This window comes from Pseudochaenichthys georgianus, chromosome 7 (assembly GCF_902827115.2).
Source record: "Pseudochaenichthys georgianus chromosome 7, fPseGeo1.2, whole genome shotgun sequence".
NCBI classification, from domain to species: domain Eukaryota; kingdom Metazoa; phylum Chordata; class Actinopteri; order Perciformes; family Channichthyidae; genus Pseudochaenichthys; species Pseudochaenichthys georgianus.
The window spans coordinates 6,233,346-6,255,041 of record NC_047509.1 but is presented as its reverse complement, the minus strand read 5'-3'; the positions used below and the strand labels follow the sequence as shown (position 1 = coordinate 6,255,041).

The following is a 21,696-nucleotide window of genomic DNA, read 5'->3' as shown; positions in this document are numbered from 1 at the left end:
TTATACGAATTAAACTGCTTAAAAGTGCTCACCCTACTGTACAGTTTGTGTGTCAGAGTCGGGAAGTTACTAAATACATTTACTCAACTACTGTACTTGAGTACAATTTTGAGATACTTTTACTTTACTTGAATATTTCAATAATATGCTGCATTTTACTTTTACTCCACTACAATTCAGAGGTAACTCGTGTACTTTAACTCAACTACATTGTACCTTTTAGTTACTGTACAGATTTGGATTAATGATGTGAAATATAATCAACTCTTAAATCAGACTTTAGTTACACCTGGAGTAAATTCATAGGCTACCCTGCAGCATACAAAGTCATTACAACTATAGCTGCACCTTTACCAGCTTTGATAGCACTTTAATGACCAATAATTATAATCAAAACATATATTATTATTCTGAAATAGACCAATCTGCATAATGAGGACTTTTACTTTTTTAAGCTGATACTTTTGTACTTTAACATTGTGAATGCAGGACTTTTACGTGTTACAGAGTGTTCCTACACTCTGGTACTTCTACCTATTTTATTCAAATACAAGATCTGTGTACTTCTCCCACCTCTGGTGTGTGTATATATTTATTTATAGTGATGACATTCTGTGAAATTGTACGATGTTTTGCTCTATCCCTGACCCTGCGACCGTAGACGCATGTTACGTACGCTCCGTTACGTCCACTCAGTAGAAAGCGTACGTACAGTGGTGATGATGATGAGGATGATGATGGAGCTCTGTCTAGTCGACAGTGCTCATTATGATAGTATCTGACATTTCCTCTGACATTGTGCACATTCTGCTCGCTTCATACACGATGTGACTGCGGCTGTCAGTCCCTTATGACTGGGATGTGCGTAGCTAGCTAACGTTAGCCTGTTAGCTTAGTGCTCATTCATCCATCCTGCTACAGCGAGAGAGAGCTCGAGCGGCAGCTGGCCAGCAGCTCCCTCTGATCGGCTGCAGCAGCAGCAACACACAGCCCGGTGTTCTTCTGAAGAGGAGAGGATGAAGATGATGATGATGATCAGGCCTTAAATATCAGATCGGTGTGTTCAGTCATCAAATACAGGTATTGTCATTCGTTAATGTGTATCCAGAAATTCCGTTATTAGTCCCACTGCAAAAGTGGCATAGCAGGTAAAAAAGGCAAGCAATGATAAAAAGAGAAAGACATTAGTAATAAATAAATAAAAAAGACAAATAAGTACACTACCATGGCCAAAAAACAATTGTGGCAGCAGTTTAACATAAAGTGTTGAGACCTTATCAAAATAAAACTTTTGGGACTGTTTTTTAATGATCAGACAGTAGTTACATGTTAAGGCTTATGCACAGTTGAAGTGAACAGACAGGGGCCAAAAACCAAGACCCTGACCCTAATTATGTGTGATCAAGGTGAAAATTAAGGTAACATTCAAACAAATACATTTTCAATTTACTATGTTGTAAGACAACTAAAAGCTTTGCATTCTGAACTTTAAGAAGCTTTAATCTTTAAAATGGTGCCATGTTTTGCTTAAAAAACTACCTATAGGATGTCAAATTACTGTATGAAAATAGTTACTGAATATTTTAGTGGGAATGCTGTAAACAGCATTCCAACATCTTTCTGACATTATTCGTGTAAAACAACTTTTAAATCTTACTTTTAGAGATATTAAACATTGTTCAGACCTTGGTACAGAGGCCTTCTTCAGATTTTAACATTAACTAGAGTGCATGATGTCACATAGAGTGTCGGAAATCTTGAAATGTGCCTTCATATATTTTTTTAAACTGCCATAATTCCCAAACCCTACATTCCTGAGACATAATCTTTCATGACAAACGTAGGAAAACATCTCGTAGCTTGAAAAATGACAAATAATTAAGCAAAAATAATTAAACAAAATGCCTCTTGTGGGCATGAAGTGACAATAACTTTCAACATGTCTCCATTAAAGCCCATTGTAATTTCAGGCTGATATTTCCTCACAGCAGCCGCACACCTTTAGTTAATCTGCCCAAAAGGCCACATTATTGACCCGAAAGTACACAAAAAGCACACTTCAGATACTCAAGGTCCTTGAGATGCTTCACACTTTGAAATTTCACCGATATCTTTTACGGTTCTTCAACAAAACGTTCACATGTAAGAGGTTTATCTCTCATTCAGAACAATGGAAACCTGTGATCTCTGGACGCCTCGTTAGCTCAAATATAAACACCTGTGTAATGGAACACGATGATGTAGGGGTGGGCGATATTGAAAAATATGTTATCACGATATTTTCAAGCAGTATCACGATAGACGATATATATCACGATATTTTTTCATGTTGGTTATTATGGTTATTTTTCATGTTACTTAACAGTACAAGCACCTACAAGGTAACAGAAACTAAAACAAAAAGGAGTAACAGACCAGAATAGCATTTCAAGCTGGTTTTATTTCAGAAATGAATCCCTGAATGAACAAGTGAGCAGTGAACATCAATAAACATGAAAAGGAGGGTAAAACATAACTAAGTAAAACATAAAACATCAATGAGGAAAAGTCAGTGCCAAACAATTAAAATGTAAACTTTAGAGTAGACTTGTGTATTTTCCCTCGCTGCAAAGAAAGGGGGCGGGGACTTTGGGAGCGTGTCAAACAACTCGGACTGAACAAAAGCAGAGGTGCGCTGACATTGTGAAATCGATCGGGCTTGATATATGGTGAAATTAAAATCAGTAGGTGAGGCTGGGGGAGCGGGAGGGGAAGAGGCTCTCCGTCCGCTGTCATAGCCCCCTGCGCCGCGCACGGAGAGCCTCTCCCCCTCCCGCTATTTTATTTTTTTCCAATTATTTTTTTTTTTTATCACGATAGGACGATATCTCTGAAAAAGCATATCGTGGAGACCTAATATCGTCACGACGATATATATCGTCATATCGCCCACCCCTACGATGATGTCATAACTCCAACCGACATGCTCCGAGCAGCAGACTTCAGATAATGGTTAACGGTCCAGCCCTCAACATCTCTACGTCAATTATGGGGTGTCATCATATGCCGTTTCCTTGGAAACGCATCCCTCGCCATAAAAGACGATGTCGCTATACATTAACTCCTATGAAAATGTTCAAAAAGTGCTCAAACTTCACATGTGTGCTAACAGTCCAGCCGTGACGACATCTACCGACAATTTTGAGATTTCTTCAAATGCCATTGCCATGGCAACACAATGCTCGCCATGAAACACGGTTTTCTCATAACTTCAGTGAAAATGCTCCAAACGGCCCAAAACTTCACAGGTTTGGTAACGATGCAGCCATCAACGCATCTAAGCGTATTATGGGGTTTCATCAAATGTCGTTGCCATGGCGAGAGACCACTCGCCATGAAACACGATGTCGCTGTAAGTCCAATGGACACGGTCCAATCGTCCCCCAATCTTCACTTGTATATCACCGGTCCATGCCTCAACAGTTCTACGCCAAATCTGAGATCTCACCATATGCCGTTTCCATGGAAACACATCCCTCGCCATAAAATACGATGTCGCTAGAACTCCTATGAAAATGTTCAAAAAGTGCTCAAACTTCACGTGTGCTAACAGTCCAGCCGTGAAGACATATACGTGAGAGTTTTGAGATTTCTTCAAATATTGTTGCCATGGTAACACAAGGCTCGCCATGAAACACGGTTTTCTCATAACTTCAGTGAAAATGCTCCAAACTGACCAAAATTTCACAGGTTTGGTAACGATGCAGCCATCAACGCACCTAAGCGTATTATGGGATGTCATCAAATGCCATTGGCATGGCGACAGATCATTCGCCATCAAGTTAGTTCAAAAGTTTGCAGTTCAAATATTCTGCTGCTTTTACAAGCCATTTTACTTTCTTTTCTTCTCTCATCACATATTCAAGCCCCCAGTATTCATAATTTCAACCTAAATTCTTCACTTTTTTCAGCATAAAGCATTCCCACTAGCAGTTTCGTCAGGAATTGCATTCTCTAGTTTTTATTATTATCAGACAGCAGTTACATGTTATACATGTCAGGGCCGTTTCTAGCTTTTTGGAGGCCCTATGCAAGATGCTGTTTGGGGGCCCTAGTTTTTTTCAAACTACAATGGTGGGATCCCGAAGCCTTTAAGATGATCTGTGGAGATGCATCAATCTGTTACACTTGAAGAGGAAAACAGGCTAATTTCATGAAAACCAAGCAATTGAAACTTACAAAGAATTATATTAAAAAGGTAAAAAATAAGGCTCCTCTACCTCAGCAAATGCAAGAGATGCAGCATTTTCTCATCAATGTTTAATTTACATTTTTCATCTTCCTCAGACGTCACTCATTGGGTGGCAGCCCATAGAAGGTTTGGACTTTATTACCCCACAAACACAAGCCACAGTTTTGCTATCATTGCAGTTTTGTTGTGTTTATATTTATATCCTACATTAGATTTGTAAGCATATAATGCTTCACCGAACACAGGAGGGGGCTTTGCTGTCTACAAATAAAGACGGCTAATTTTAATTCTCCCCAAATATATTGAGGCTGAACCTGAACTTTCAGCTTAGGGCCCCCTGGTGGTTGCGGGGTACTATGCATCTGCACGGACACTGGTGTAATCAAGGTGAAAATTATTTCGAAAAACGACATTTTTAATTTACTATATTGTAAGATAACAAAAAGCATTACACTCTGAACTTTAAGAAGCTTTAATCTTGAAAATGTTGCCATGTATTGCTTCAAAAAGGATGTTAAATTACTGTATGAAAATAGTTACTGAATATTTGTTTCTGTTGCCGAAAATACTCATCAAATATCAATAATCTATTACTTTGTTTGTATTCTGTAAGTAAAATACATTTCTAATGTATTATAATATAAGATAGGAAAAAGCATTAAATATTTAACATTTAGGAAGCCTGAATATCTTTACTTCAAGAATGACCCAAACAATGTTTAATTATTTAAATTAAAACAAATAATTGTATTTTAAACAACAGAATATTTCTTTCTGTTGTTTGACTACTCGATAAATTGTATCCATTTGATATATTTTCTAAATCATCATCCGTAAAGGATGAACTCTCAAATCTCCAATTTCTAGATGGATAGATACTTTATTGATGCCAAATTGGGATATTATTTGTTACAGCAGCAATGTGTTCAGGCATTAACATGTTTAAAAGGTGGAATAGAGTATAAACAAAATACAATTACCATATACATGTCGACAGTAGAAAAGACATTTATCACCAAGAATACATCCAATATATTTTTGTACTTCTATCTATCCATCCATCCATCCATCCATCTATCTATCTATCTATCTATCTATCTATCTATCTATCTATCTATCTATCTATCTATCTATCTATCTATCTATCTATCTATCTATCTATCTATCTATCTATCTATCTATCTATCTATCTATCCATTCATACAGTAGATTCTACTGTATCTATCATCCATCCATCCATCCATCCACCAACCCATCCATCCGTCAAGTTTTCTTGACACACTTCTGATGGGTTCTGCTGATCTTCAACCTGCAGACATGGCGTCTCAGCTGCAGGTGTTCTCCTCTCCCGCCGTCTCCTCCACTGCCCACTCCCGCTCCAAGAGGCTGAAAGTGGAGAACCCCCCCACCTGGGAAGCCTCCAGCCAGCCGGGGGACAATGGTTACCTCCAGCAGAGCCCCTCCCAGGGAGCCGCCCCCTCCACCTCCACCTCCAGCTCCGGATCAAACTTCAACCCGCTGTACAACTCCAACCAGGGACCCCCCCCGCCTTCATCCGGCTCCCGGGAGCAGACGGTGGTCCGAGCGGCCGACAGCACAGGTAGCGTACGGTCCGGTAAATGTAATTTAAAGACATTCCTGTTTGGGCAGGCGTTTGGGTAACTTGTGTGCTTTTATTCTATTTTATTGTTTATTGTGTTTTTCACAATGTATTGTGTTTTTAGCACGTCTTTATTCGTATGATGTTTTAATGCTTTGTCAAGCACTTTGTGACTTTGTCTGTGAAAAGCGCTTTATAAATAAATGTTACTTACTGACTTTTACAGGTAGCGTACGCGGACCTCCCTCCTCCTCTTCCTCCTCCTCTTCCTCCAGCCGCCGCATAAAGGATGCAGAGTCCTCCTCCCTCTACCACAAGCAGCACAGCCTGAAGAGGAAGAGTGAGGAGGTTGACAGCAGCGACAGCGTTCAGATCCTGGAGGAGCTTTCGGCCCCCGTGGTGTCAAACCGAACGGGTGGAGGAGGAGGGGGAGGGGGAGGAGGGGGGACCACAGCGCAGTCCATAGCTCACTCCACCTCCACCACCAAGAGCAGCTCCTCCCACAGCGAAGGCGACTACCAGCTGGTGCAGCACGAGATCCTGTGCTCCATGGCCAACAGCTACGAGGTGCTGGAGTTCCTGGGGCGAGGCACCTTCGGACAGGTGGCCAAATGCTGGAAGCGAGGCACAAACGAGATCGTGGCGATCAAGATCTTGAAGAACCACCCGTCTTACGCTCGGCAGGGTCAAATTGAAGTGAGTATTTTTTTCTGAAATGAAATGAAAACTCTAGAAACGGTAGTATTTTCAATTGTTTGACTCTTAGCATCCGATAAACCTCCAAAATCTGCTTAGAAATCCCAAAGAAAGTAATTTTTTTTCATTATTAAAGTCATCCAGAAAGGTTGTATGAATCCACAGTGTAGGGTGCAGACAGTAACTGCTAACATCTAATTCAATATGACTTAAAGGTGCCAAACAGCCAAAGTGTACACACATAAAGGCAAACAAACGTGGTCCATGATAGCATAATGTTCACGTCAGATAAAATGGAGGTTGGTGATGGGAAAGATCTCTATGCTCTGCAGCGATCAATCAATCAATCAATCAATCAATCAATCAATCAATCAATCAATCAATCAATCAATCAATCAATCAATGTTTATTTATATAGCCCAATATCACAAATGTTACATTTGTCTCAGTGGTCTTCACAGTGTGTACAGAATATCAGTATGACAATACGACACCCTCTGTCCTTAGACCCTCACATCGTACAAGGAAAAACTTCCAAAGAAAACCCAGTTTAAAGGGAAAAATGGGAGAAACCTCAGGGAGAGCAACAGAGGAGGGATCCCTCTCCCAGGACGGACAGACGTGCAATAGATGCCGTGTGTAAATTGAAAAGATAATACATTTGCAACATAGGTAGTCCAAATGTTTGGAAATGCATGTGTGTATAATAGGAAGATGAATCCACGAGGATATCCATCCAGGACCGATGATCCAGGACCACAGCCACGACTCAAGATCCAGCGCTCGCGATCCAGGACACAGGACCGCAGGATCATCCATGACTCCGGATCCCAGCGTATATAGACACCAAAAAGAAAGACATTTGGGGAAGCTGGGTTAATCGGAACATGAGTGTACACGGGTATAGACAGAGAGAAGGAAGAAGTAAGATGTCCCCCGACAAACTAAGCCTATATCAGGCTTAGTTATTGTCAAGCGACAATATAACATACATATAGGGGGTTTCCATTTTCCTCATTTCAGACATGGACACATCTGAGTTTCTTGTTGTAATGACGGCTCCAATAAGACATGAATGCTAGTTTAGGGCCTGCTCACACAAAAGCAGACTATTGCCAACCTAGGCACAAAATGCAAAGTAAACAAGAAGCCAAGAGGCTTGTTTCCCCCTATGGTTTCATGGAAACTATAGTCCCTAAAATATTTGTTTCATATAAAATGATTATACCAAATAGCAGTTAGATAAAAACAATAAGAAGCCCAAATCCATTCAGGTGAACGTTTTTCCCTCTGCATAATTAATGTATTTTATTTGAGAGTACAACGCCTCCGAGTATCCGGTAAACATGGTTGTTATTCACACGGAGCTCCGACACTCCCTTCTATCCGGTTATAAACCGGATATCTAGTTTTTCAAACCTGTAGATGTACAGAAAAAAGCCTTTACAAACCACTTTACCACAAGATAAAGTTAGGAACAACTCACATGGAAATAATTGCCATTACTAAACATCTACAAATATTCTAAAGACATTCCATCTATCTCTTAAGCACAATACAATGTCCATGTTCCTCCCCCTCTCTCCTGCAGGTGAGCATCCTGAGCAGACTGAGCACAGAGAACGCCGACGAGTTCAACTTCGTCCGCTCCTACGAGTGTTTCCAGCACAAGAACCACACGTGCCTGGTGTTTGAGATGCTGGAGCAGAACCTCTACGACTTCCTGAAGCACAGCAAGTTCAGCCCGCTGCTGCTGAAATGCATCCGGCCCATCCTGCAGCAGGTGGCCACGGCCCTGATGAAGCTGAAGAGCCTGGGGCTGATCCACGCCGACCTGAAGCCGGAGAACATCATGCTGGTGGACCCTCTGAGGCAGCCGTACCGAGTCAAGGTCATCGACTTCGGCTCCGCCAGCCACGTGTCCAAAGCAGTTTGCTCCACCTACCTGCAGTCTCGATACTACAGGTGAGTCAGCCTGGACTGTACCGTGAGAGCAGGGGTGTCCAAACTAAGGCCCGGGGGCCAAATGCGGCCCGCGGACCATTTTGAATTGGCCCTCAGCTAATTAAAAAATATAATGACTTGAGTATGATAAACTTCAGCTTGTATATATGTTCAAATATATTATTCATGTGTTAATAAGCCCAATGTTCTAATAAATTCAGTCAATTAAAGTTGAAAACATGTTCTAACAAATTTAACTTGATCAGGGGGTCCGCGGGGTCTTAAAGAGTGTTAAAAGTTGATAAATCAATTTAGCGAAAATGAAGGCTATTAAAAAGTGTTAAAGGGCATTTTCCAAGGTTTTATATTTTGTAGCTTGTTTCCAATAAGTATATAAATGGTCCAGAGAGGTTGTGTTCTACAGTCTGCCTGAATGTAATCATGGCGTAGGTGTGTAGTGTGATTCTGTGTAGTTTATTGATGGCATCCCGTTGGGTTTGACGTCATCTGAACAGGACGTCGCACGCTCACTGCTTGGTAGCGCGCGAAGGTCCGTTTACGCCGGTTGCTAAGCAACATCGTTATGGGGAAATGCAAGTTTGCGTCCAAATGGTTGGAAGATAAGGAGGAAGGACAATCAATACTGTATATAGTCAATGTGAGGTAAAGTGTGTCGCCAAGGTAACCGGTTAGAACTCCAAGTGGCGATGAGGTCTTAAAATGTACGGAGAGGGTCTTAAAAAAGGTTTTAAATGGTTTTACATTTGACTTCAGGATTCCTGCGTATGCCCTGTTGATAAGAAAAAAGCCCAATAACTTAATTACATATCAAGCTTGAAATCTACTGTTCATATTTCCCATATAAGCAATCTGAAGCTTCTGTTTAAAGGAATGAGCTCTGGAGAGCTGTGATGGAGGCAGTTTTTTTCTAACAGCATTTTCAAGTATCAAGAATAATGTACCTACATTGGATAGATTTTTCCAACTTATAATAACTGAACTTATGAGGCTCTCCAGTGAGTGGGCCCAGCCCTTCGTATATTTTTCTGTATGGGGCCCTGGGTGAAAACAGTTTGGACACCTCTGCGTTAGAGCTTTGGAAGATGATCACATCAACACGGTTCTGAGGTCTTTAAAGTGGTTTCCTGTGGGTCAAATAATCGGTTTTAAATGACTACTGCTGGTTTAAAAGGCACTTAAAGAGGCTCTATTTTGCTTTTGGGCAATTTCCTGTAGTGTGTTGTACATATTTTTCTGCATGTAAATGGTCTGCAAAGACTACAATCCCTGGGTTTCCCCCTCACACACTCCCCCCTCTACAAAGCACTATATAAAAAAAACGTGCCTTTTCTTGAATATTATGTAAATGACCTGCTCTTTTGTCTTTTTAACATACTATTGTGTTGTGCTTGCAGAGCTCCGGAGATTATTCTGGGCCTTCCTTTCTGCGAGGCGATCGACATGTGGTCGTTGGGATGTGTCATCGCTGAGCTGTTTTTGGGATGGCCGCTTTATCCGGGGGCCTCGGAGTATGATCAGGTCAGCTGCAGCGCTCTCACACACACTAATATGTTAGGAGAGAGTAAGAAAGAGTTGGACATTGTAGAATTTTCTCATTTTATTATAGTTTACAAGAGTTACGGCCCGTCCACACTACAGCTTCAAAAAAAGCTTGGAGCTGGGCGTGTCTGAAGCTCGACCAACAACCAATCACATGAATCTCCCGCCCCTGACACACAAGCAGCGGTTTGATTGGCTAGAGCTTGTACTGGCATATGATTTGATTGGCTGCCGCTTCCACCGAAAGCTTTAGAAGCTTCAAAAGTTAAACATTGCTCAACTTTTGCAGCCTGAAACGCCAGGAAAGCTCCGCTCTGCTTCCCACAATGCAGTTCGGCGAAAAGTGACGTCACCCCATTCAAAGTGAATGTGCAGACGCGTTGGAAACCGTTTTCGAAGCTGTCGAAGCTGGAGTGTGGACGGGCCGTTAGATTGGAAGATTGATACCACTTTCTGTTTGAAGCTACAGTCAACAGCCGGTTAGCTTAGCTTAGCATAAAGACTAGAAACCAGAGGGTAAACAGCTTTATATATATTAATATAACACATTAACATTTATATCTTGTTTGTGTAGAATTACTGTTTTGTTAAGCTTGATTTTACAGTGTGCAGGACTATTTACATCTTTGTTGCATCTTTTAATATTATTATATTATATTGTCTGACAAAATAAATCAATATGTGGATTAACCCATCTAACTTTAGACAGTTACACAGACACATGCACACAAACTTACATTTTAGCCCTTTCTCTGTGACTATGAATTCGTACAAAGTATGAAAAAACTGTAATTACTTTGTTAAAATGTCAAACATGAGAAGAAAATGTTTGTTGATTTAAATACTCTTATCAGTTTAAAATTTGTTAACACTCTTAAAGGATGTTTGTGGACGCGTGGCAGTTTCAGACGCTTTGCATACGTTTTATGAAGCTTTAGCCAACTGCCAGGTTGCTTGGCATGAAGACGGGAACCTTCTTAAAGCAGGTGTGTCGACACGCATTGCATGTATTTATCCAAACCCACAATGCCTCATTCAGAGAACCAGCCCTCAGGTGATGTTAACACATTGTTTGAACAAAAGGCAACTGAATGTCTTCTCCTGTTGTCTCCCTCAGATCCGATACATCTCCCAGACGCAGGGCCTCCCTGCGGAGTATCTGCTGAGCGCAGGAACCAAGACCAGCCGCTTCTTCAACAGAGGGCCCGACTCCAGCTACCCCCTCTGGAGACTCAAAGTGAGTTGCTCTGCACAGATGGACATTACTGAGCCTGAATTAAAACATGTTCAACAAGTTCAACGTTAACACGGCCAAGTTCTCAAGACAGAGTGCAAGAACATAACGTGAGTTGAAGCAGGAAGGCAGACTATAAACAAAAATAAATGATTGTGTGAGTTATCCAATGCCATTGCCCCTGGTCAAAGACCTCAAATATAAAGAGTAAGGACAGAACAGCTTTGTTATAAACAGGCTCCAAGACCTACAACAACATTAAACAATGATTTCAATTCTCAAAGTAGTAATCCAACAAAGCAGCTCCAGGAAAACAAAACAGAAGTAACCACTAAATAGCAGTTTCCCTGTATCGAATCACTTTTAAAAACTCATTATTTGTGTGTGTTACTTTCAGTTTGTTTTCCTCTATTTGTATTAAAATGTGTTTTAGTTGCTGGTTTTAGTTTAGTTTCTTTTCTGTTGTAAATGTTTCTGTTTTTATGTGAGAGCACTTTGTAACTTTGTTTGATCCAATCGGCCACAGAGTCCATCCCCACAACGTACCCTCTATGTCCGTCTGCATCAGAATCACAATCAACCTCTCAAACTGTCTGATGTCATGTTTGAATTCCTTCCTCCAGTTTGTTCCCACAACATCAGCCCTCAAATGTATATTTGTATTGTTTAAAGATTGGTGCAAACACAATGTGTTTTAAGTTAACGAGTCTATCATTAAGCATATGAGCAGTACATATACTGAAGTGTTGCTATGGTTATTTCTCTCTGCAGACGTCCTCTGAGCACGAGGCGGAGATGGGCATCAAGTCCAAGGAGGCGAGGAAATACATCTTCAACTGTTTGGATGATATGATGCAGGTGAGCTTCTTTCCTTTCCTGTACACTTCTCACAGTTTAGGGTGCTCCAGGAAGCCGCTTGACAAACCCACTTCCTGTGGCTCCGCAGGTGAACATGACGAACCTGGAGGGGACGGACATCTTGGCAGAGAAGGCGGACCGGCGGGAGTTCATCGACCTGCTGAAGAAGATGCTGACGCTGGACGCAGACAAGCGCATCACGCCCATGAAGACGCTGAACCACCCCTTCGTTACCATGACGCACCTGCTGCACTTCCCTCACAGCTCACAGTAAGTGCAGGACTCGCTGAGGATCAAGACTGCAGTTAGGTTCCATCTTTGTTCACCATTTTTTTCTGTTTTAACAACTTTATTTTTCAGTTTTTCACAAATACAGTATGTCCAACATTTATGATAACAAGTTGCAAACCCCTCCCCCTCCCCCTCCAGGTGGTATTCCCCAATGAGTTGACAAACATACGACAGAAAGATCATAAAAACCAAAGATAATTACATACAACTACATAATAATGGAAATAGACAGTATGCAAGTAAATACTCAGATATAACAAAACATCACACACATAACCCAAACAAAACATTTGAGTTGATGCTATTCTTATTGCCAGCCTTCTAAACCCCTCGTGTGACAAGGTACGTAACAACTTCGAGCCCACACGTTCACCATTTTGTACAATGTCATCTTCCAGCATGAAATCCTGCTTCCAAAATATGGACATATGCAAACGCAGATGCAGCGCCTTTGAGAACGGGAAGAACATGTTCTCCAGCAACACCACGTCGAGTGCAGCCGCCAACCTCACCGTGACCTTCAGCAGCCAGCTCAGCCAGCACAGCCAGGTGAGGAGTCCTGCGTCTGCCCCCGGGGGGGGGGTCACCTGCTGAAGGTTATAAAGCAGCCTTTTAGTTAAGTAGTCAAACCATTGTTGCACCTGACTTCTTTGAAGAGTAAAACCTGTTGGATAAGTAAGGGCTAATGTGCAGCGAGGCGGTCGTTACGGCCCGTCGTTACGGCCCGTCGTTACGGCCCGTCGTTACGGCCCGTCCTCACAGCGGCGTGCGTTGAAGCTTGCCGGCGGGCGTGTCTGAAACTCGACCAACAACCAATCACATGAATCTCCCGCCCCTGACACACCACCAGCGGTTTGATTGGCTAGAGCTTGTACTGGCATATGATTCGATTGGCTGACGCTTCTGCCGAGGCTTCAAAAGTTGAACATTGCTCAACTTTTGCCGTGAGCCACGCCAGCAAAGCTCCGCGTCGCTTCCCACAATGCAGTTCGGCAAAAAGTGACGTCACCCCATTCAAAGTGAATGGTGAAGCTTTCAACGCACACCGCTGTGTGGACGGGTAAAAGAACACCGACAGGCGGATCAGGATCCCGACGCGAAGCCAAACTGTATACAGTTCAATCGACCGGACTTCTTTGTGCAGATGTGAGCGTCCTGAACAACGGTCAATAAGTGCTTGACAGCGGTCTGTCTGTTCTGGATTAACAACGTGTCACGTGCTCTGAATTGACCAATCAGAATCGAGTATTCAACTAAACCATGTAATAAACTGGAATATTGTGCAATTCATCTGGAGTTATATTTTTTGCAATGTAGGATGTTTTTTTGAGTGAGAGGTAGGTACAGTAGAAGGTCCTCTTCATTAAAAAACAAAAAAACATTAATTATTAAACAGTCAATTTATTTTAACGATACACTTGAATTTCTATTTTCAATTCAGGAAATGTACAAAAATGTTACTTAATCACTAACTTTTATTTTAAACACCAGTTACATTTGTTTAAATGTATTGAACGAAGAAGCATATGTTATTCCTAAGCGGCAGCATTTGTAATTGCATAGAAGTGCAAGAGGATGTAGAACAGGTGAGATTTATTTCATTCTGCATACATGTCCTTAAGCACATTGGCCCGTTGCATGTTCTGTATGTACTGTATGGGTGTGTTCTGACTCGTATGTGTAAAAGTGCCTTGAGGCGTCAAAATGCCGTCCATTTACCGTCGACGTTCTTGCTGAACTGGACTCATATCTCCCGGCATTGATCTGAATGTCTCTGCTCGTTGTGTCTCCAGATGTCCTCAGCAGGAGCCCAGTCTCTGTCCCTCAGCAGTAACGTCCCGCTACTCAATTACCAGCCCGGCCTCTACCAGCAGGCCACCATCAACATCCCCCGCCCCCCCCAGCTCTGCACCCAGACCGAGCCCTTCCAGCAGACCCTCATCGTCTGCCCCCCCACCATCCAGGGTGAGCGGGCCACATGTTGCCTGAATGAAAATAAATATCATTTCATAGTCACCTAGAAAATGTTGAAATAACTACATTTTTATATTTCCCAAACATTTAAAACTCATTGAAACTTTTAGATCGAGGCATCATTATTTAATTGTTGCTGCTGCCGTTTATTAAATCAAATAACTTTCATATTTCACATTGCATTTTGATTTTGATTTTTTACCTTATTCTTTTTTGTTTTTCTAGTTCTGTATTCTCTCTTTACTATTTTTTAAATGTACTCTAATGACATTTTATAAAGTGTTTCTATGTCTTAATGCTTTAAATGTAGCCTGGCCTGTGTACTGTATATGTTATGCAACTTGCTACATTATCCCTATATTTCCTAGCCTCTATATCTCTATATTTATAATTATATATTCATTGAATTAACCAATATCACCTGCCTTCTTCTTCTTCTCCTCCCTCCAGGTCTCCAGACATCCAGTAAGCCCTCTGGTTTTCCAGTGCGGATGGACAGCTCCGCCCCCTTAGGTCCTCAGAACCAGAACTCCCAGTCTCTGCACATCCAGCCCGGCATGCTGGCTCAGGTGGGACACACTCTTCTTCCAGTATCCATAAGCACCAGCAGGCATGACATTTAACTGAGTACATTTACCCAAGTAAAAGTGTAAGGTACCTGTACTTGTGTACTTCCATGTCACACCTTTCAGAAGGAAATGTATTCTCAACTCTCCACTCTCTTCACAAATCAAAACCCCCACCAAGGATTTAGAATATCTGTATTCTTGTATGCAAAGAATCTCATCAGGTTTCAGCGGAATATGCAGCAGGTCTGTATCCACCATGTCTAAACCCCACCCCCCCACTGCTCCCCCAGGCCTCACTCGACCCCCTGCTGGTGGGCAGTCTGTACGCCTCTGGCTGAGTTGCCGTCTTTAGGCTGCAGATGTGCGGGTTTAGCCGGCTGACTGGATCAGAATGCCTCCTGCTGGTAAAACACCATCATCATGACTGGATAACATCTCTCATTTCTTCCTGTTCTCTCCTAATGTATGTCTAGACTGCAGCTGGACGGTGGACACATGCGCACAATGTGATGTATTGCTTTCTGCTTCAGGTGGTAGAAGCATAAAACTCTATTTTCAGAGTTGGTATTAGGCTTTCTCCGCTATAAACAAATAAACGTATTTCCAAAAATGGTTTACTATTCCTTTAAAAGATTCCTTTCATCACTGTCACTTCTAGCGAAAGATGTTTTTAAAACTGCAATGTAAAAAAAATACTGTTGCGTTTTAATGCTGGAGAAGCTTTCTCTATTTTTGTTTTTCAAAAAGGTTGAACTTATGCCAAGAGACAACTCACTTTCTTCCTCTCCTCGTCCCAGACTAACACGTCCTTTAACTTTCAGGGGGGCTCTGTTCTTTCTGGACCTTATCTTTACGGCTTGGCATAAGAACCTAAACCTGAACCTCTTGTAATAGGTGTGTGTGTGTGTGTGTGTGTGTGTGTGTGTGTGTGTGTGTGTGTGTGTGTGTGTGTGTGTGTGTGTGTGTGTGTGTGTGTGTGTGTGTGTGTGTGTGTGTGTGTGTGTGTGTGTGTGTGTGTGTGTGTGTGTGTGTGTGTGTGTGTGTGTGTGTGTGTGTGTGTGTGTGTGTGTGTGTGTGTGTGTGTGTGTGTGTGTGTGTGTGTGTGTGTGTGTGTGTGTGTGTGTAGCAGGGCTGGCCAGCTGGCACTCAGCAGATCCTCATCCCCTCCACCTGGCAGCAGATGCCCGGCATGGCCCTCCACAACCCGGGGCAGAACGTGGTGCCGGCCCCCCCCATGGGGGCCTCCGACAGTCAACAAGGCTCTGGCTGGAGGTGAGTTTAATCCCATAGGACTTCATTCTGCATGTTAAAACCCACCTTCAGGCCATTGTATTATTACAACTTAAAAGAAAATGTATCTCTGTGAGGTCAGTCAGTCATAGATGCAGTTTAAGATAAATAACGTGTGTTCGTCCTTCTCTCAGGGGTCGTCATGGCAGCCAGTTCGATGGCGTCGGTCACGCTGCCTCCAGACCCCAGCAGGGCAAGAGGGCAAAGGCTCGACACGCAGAGAGCAGAGCCAGGTCTCCTGTCACACTGCCTTACATCCACATCATCTCCATGGGGGGGGGGGGGTAGTGGTGGTGGTCTGTTACCTGGCTTCATATCTACTTGTTCAATGGGCTGCAGTGATATCCATGAAACCTTTATCCTGCAGTCAGCAAGTTGTGAAGAATTGAAGTTTCCAATAGTAATACCAAAACCAACAGTTAACTGATACAACTAACTACTTCTAACAAAGGTGTCCGTGTATCAAAGCCATACATTTAACATTCCTCTGAGACATCGAGCTCCATTGTCGTTCAAAAACCACTTTGTTGACCTGGGTGAAATGTTATGTCACTACAAATTACACACAAAGGGTAGTTTATTTAGAAATAACCCCACATACACTACACTGGTGCCCCAAGTACTTACTAGATTCATTTGACTTAATAATTACTTTTTACTCGTGTTTGAGTATTTATCTATTTATAACAATGGTAATATAACAGTAGTTTGAAGCAACATAAATAGGTGGCAGGTCACCTAAGATAAATATTTGCAATAAAACAGTGAGCATCTTAATAAAAATAATACATTTTATTTGTATAGCACACTTAAAAAAACAATGTCATCTCAAGGTGCTTCACAAAAAAAAAAATTGAGATGAGAAAAAAGTTATCTTCGAAACATATTTATTAAACATCCTCTTCCCTGCAGGCCTGTGTCGTCGGCCACTGCGCTCCAGAACCCTCCTGCTGGGGATCAGTCTCAGCCAATCATCATCTCCGACACCCCCAGCCCCGCCGTCAGCATCATCACCATCCACAGCGACTCGGAGGACGAGGACGACAGGAAGTTCCCCGCTGGCTGGTGAGCTCACTTCCTGTCTCTGAGAGGTTTTTAAATTAGCTGAAATTGTTATTTTTACACCTTTATTTGTAAATAACGATTCAATAAAGTCCGACTGAAGCATCCTTTGTGCATCAGTCCATCCTCACGGTAAATACAGAGCTGAATCCCAGAGTGGAGCTGCTGTCATGAGTCAAATTTCAGACGTGATCTGACCATTACAGTATTATCGTATTATCGTTGTTTCCCTCTCCTGCAGCTCTGGAACGAGCCAGCGGACCAACGTGATCAGCTGTGTGACGGTGCATGACTCGGACTCCTCCACCAGCAGCCCTCTGAGCACAAAGACCCCCCCTCTGAGCACAAAGACCCCCCCTCTGAGCACCAAGACGCCCCCGCAGCCCGCCCAGCCTCTGGCCGTCATCGTGCCGTCTGTGAAGAGCCAGCCGGGGGAGAGCTCGGGTCAGTAATCAGCAGCGAATATTCGGCCTGCGCGGGGAACCCAATTTGTGTGCTTTGAAATTGAAAAGGATATCGCACTGTGTTTGTTACTTTCGTTGCCATTGTATATATCTTACGTGTAATTTGGCTTGGCTTCCTATTTTGTATGGACATGGACATGCTTTTATTTAAGGAGAGTTAGCGCTGTTGACAGGAAGTTGTTGTTGCTATGGAAACAACGTGACGAAGATTAACGGAGAAAAAGTCATATCTACATTTTAAGTGTTAGCCCCCCCCGAAGAGGCACAAGCTCTTACGTTGATATTGGAGTTTTCAATCAATTCAATGTTGCAGCCGCAGTGCAGCCAAAAAAAACGGGGGGGAAAACCGAATAACGAAATTGAAACCCGAATAGTACTCCAACGAACGAATATTCGGATATTCGGGTACAGCCCTAAAAAATACAATAAACACAGCAGCATAATAATAATAAAACTGTACACTAACAGGAAACAGACGGTCACATTTGTTATTTAGTAGTGGCAGATACGTAATTGCACGTTATTCTTTATGCAGTGATTGGTCTCGTCTATCAAATGTTTTGCTGGTGAGATTTAGATACTAGCTGCATGATAGAATCGGAGGGAGGAAACCCTCTTTAAAGGTCACACAGTGAAAAGTGTTCTCTGCTTTTAACCCATCCTCGTACCAGGAGTCTAGTACTAGGAGCAGTGGGCAGCTAGTGCACAGCGCCCGGGGAGCAATGGGAGTGAGGGGGGGTGTCCGGTGCCTTGCTCAAGGGCACCACGGCAGGGCAGGAGGTTAACTGGGACCTCTCCAAGTAGAAGTCCACACTCCATATTTAGGTCTGGTCGGGGACTTGAACCGACGACCTTACAGCTCCCAGTCCAAGCCCCTCCTGACGGAGCCACACACACACACACACACACACACACACACACACACACACACACACACACACACACACACACACACACACACACACACACACACACACACACACACACACACACACACACACACACACACACACACACACACACACACACACACACACACACACACACACACACACAGACAGATCAGATCAGATCAGATCAACGTTGTGGAGGTTCTTCAGTGTGAATAAAAAAAGACAAAGTCCAGTTACCGAGAGCATTTTTATTTCGAGATTAGATTAGGAGCAGGAGGTCCTTTTGATTTGGTGCCTTTTTGTGGAGAAGATGTAACTTGTTAAATAGTCGTTAATTTCATCACTGTCACATCGAGTGAAAGATCTTTGGAAAATAATTTACTGTACGCAGAATTTGCTATTTTTAGTTTTTTTTAATTCTATTCATTCTTCTTGTATTTAACCAGGTGTCCTTGCATTAAGTGGCCTCAATGGATCCATTTAAGGTGCATTAATAATCAGCTCGGCTCAATTAACAAGTTAGACTGATCATCTTTACCTGAAGCACATCCTTTGTTCGAACTCACAGTATGTTTATGTTTTTGTTTTTCCACTCGTAGATCAAGCTACAAGTGGCTCTGGAAAACCCAAGAAAGCGTCGAGTCGGACCGGAGACTCCAACACTGACCGCCATCAACGAAACACGTCCAGCAGATCTCAGCCTCTCAACCTCAGTCAGGTAACTGCTTTTATGTATTCATTAGACAGGGACATCACTCAAGCACTTCAGTTCGGTCAAGTTGAAAGAATAGTTCAACAGTTTTGAAGTGGGAGTATTTCTGACACTTTTTTAAATGTACTTGTTTGTTTATTCCACACATGGCAGTTATTTTAAAACAAAACATGTAGACTTTACAAAACATGTACACTTATACTGTTTTTTTTTATAGCGCATGGTGGAAAGGAGCAGGGAGAAGAAAATCTTATTTGACCTGCTCCTTCTTACAAAAACACCAAACCCTCTCTCTGTGGTTTCAGGTACAGCAGTCTGTGATGTCATCTTCCCTCGACCCAACAGGAAGCTGTATCATCCTGAGGAGGCAGCCCACCCATGAGCCCACCTACCCTCCTCCCGTCTCCTCCCACTCGTCCTTCCTGCTCCACGAGAACCCCCTCTTCAGCTCCGCCCCCAACCTGTACGCCTACCCCGCCTCTGCCGCCCTGGCCTCCGTCTCGCAGGCTGTGGACCAGATGCAGGGGGGCCGGGTCGGGGGGGCCTTCTCCTCCCTGGCGCTGCTGCAGAAGACCGGCAGCCTGGGGGTCTCTCCGGCACAGTACGGTAACCAAAGCCTCCAGCAGGGGGTGCTGCCTTTTCACCACGCCAGTGCTACTTACCAGAGAAAACTCAACCAGTTCCCCTACCTGTAAACACCAAATGGCCGAGACTAGAGACGAGCACAAGCGGCTTATTTGACATTTTCTGTCTTTTTTTTTTTTAAACGCATCTTAATTTCGTTAAACATGTAATTTATTTATATTTTAATCATGGTCTGTTTTAAAATCTTTTCCAACGTTTTCGTGTTTTTGTGTTGCATACATACTGCCAGTTAACAGTTACAGTGCAGTCGGCAAGTATCTACTTATTTACAGATGTATGGTTGTGTTGGCTCTGCACTCCAATACATTAGATTTTACAATTAAACAATAAGTATAAACTTAAAGTGCTGACGTGTGGCTCTAATTGAAGGTTGTTTACACACAGACCAGATGAAGCAAGTAGGAATTGTAGCCTTTTTTGTACAAAGTCCCTAAATGTTAAGGGACTAATCGATCAGCTGCAATTCTACTATTCCTGGTAGTTTGCTAACATGCTGAGCCCCATTATTTATTTATTTTTTGAGAGAGAAGTGTTGAGGAGAAACTGGAACTTGACTACTTGCTGTGCTGTCCAAAAATGTTATTATTATTTTGTATCTCCATGGTAATCTATATTAAGTCAGAAACCCAATCGCCTTACCTGTTTAATCCGTTTCTTGATTGTTTTGTTACTTCAATGTCAGCAGGTTGTGATACGTTAGGCGTTTTAAAGTTTCATTTATGAACATGTGTGTGTGTGTTTAAGCTGTGTCTGATAATGTTCTTCAAATGTTTTCAGTGTTAATTATGTTTTAGTGCTGGCTATATACTTGATTATGTGTATATGTTTAGGACATACCATTATATAGGGTGTGGTATTACAGTAAGAGGGGATTGTACAGTTTTAAATGTGTTCTTAAGGTTGCATGGCTCTGACATGGGGTAGCATTCAGGAGAGATGCGTACAAACTGCATCTGCATTGATTTTCATCGTCGCTTGCAGACAAATATACATGTTATATTTCATTTGTGGGACAAACACGTTAAGGATATTGGTACATTGTTAAACCTGTGTCTTGTGAAGTGATGTCTGTGCTATTAAAATGTGTGCATCAAAATCTGATCGGGCATCACACTATCACATCAAAGCTAATGCGTTTAAAATTGTGAAAGAAATCTGAGAAAAAGACGATATATAAAAATACAAATTGATGTTCAATGTGTAACTGCTTATAAACAAATCATTGGTTTGGTGAAATGGTGGCTTTTGCTGTGTTGTGGAGTGCTACGTTACATAAAACACTCAACGGACCTTAACCCGTATATACACAATAAAATATGCTCAAAAGAGAATTTGACTCATTGATGATTAAACTGAAGGATTGTTTTCAAATTGCATCACTACGGAAGAGGATTAGGGCCACGTGACATTTTCATTTGAGATCTGACCGAAAGTGTATTTGTTTTTAGATCTGAGACAACTCAGAAAAAAAGTCAGAATTTTGAAACAAGTAAAAAGTTAAGAAAACAAAAGTCAGAATTAAAAAAGTCAGAATTCGAAGGAGGAAGGAGTGGCAGACCGGGGTGGTGGTTCCCCTTTTTAAAAAGGGGGATCAGAGGGTGTGTGCCAATTACAGAGGCATCACACTACTCAGCCTCCCCGGGAAAGTTTACTCCAAGGTGCTCGAAAGGAGG

At 42.4% G+C, this 21,696-nt stretch overlaps 1 protein-coding gene across 5 annotated transcripts; it reads left to right on the top strand.

The window, feature by feature from the left end:
- The first annotated feature begins 732 nt into the window (after nucleotides 1-732).
- LOC117449208 (homeodomain-interacting protein kinase 1-like) lies at nucleotides 733-21,333 on the top strand. 5 transcript variants are annotated; one of them, XM_034086687.1, is made up of 17 exons: nucleotides 733-1,080; nucleotides 5,547-5,831; nucleotides 6,058-6,527; nucleotides 8,119-8,492; nucleotides 9,887-10,010; nucleotides 11,149-11,268; nucleotides 12,037-12,123; nucleotides 12,212-12,393; nucleotides 12,855-12,963; nucleotides 14,208-14,379; nucleotides 14,839-14,957; nucleotides 16,084-16,229; nucleotides 16,382-16,480; nucleotides 17,160-17,312; nucleotides 17,551-17,753; nucleotides 19,266-19,384; nucleotides 19,684-21,333. In XM_034086687.1, exons 2-17 carry the CDS (start codon nucleotides 5,549-5,551, stop codon nucleotides 20,071-20,073), a joined length of 3,150 nt encoding a protein of 1,049 aa, XP_033942578.1. In that variant the 5' UTR covers nucleotides 733-1,080; nucleotides 5,547-5,548; the 3' UTR covers nucleotides 20,074-21,333. The 5 variants fall into 5 exon arrangements, with proteins under 5 accessions (XP_033942578.1, XP_033942576.1, XP_033942577.1 ...); XM_034086685.1 differs by having other exon boundaries at nucleotides 12,813-12,963; nucleotides 16,087-16,229; XM_034086686.1 differs by having other exon boundaries at nucleotides 12,813-12,963; nucleotides 19,690-21,333.
- Nucleotides 21,334-21,696: the final 363 nt, after the last annotated feature.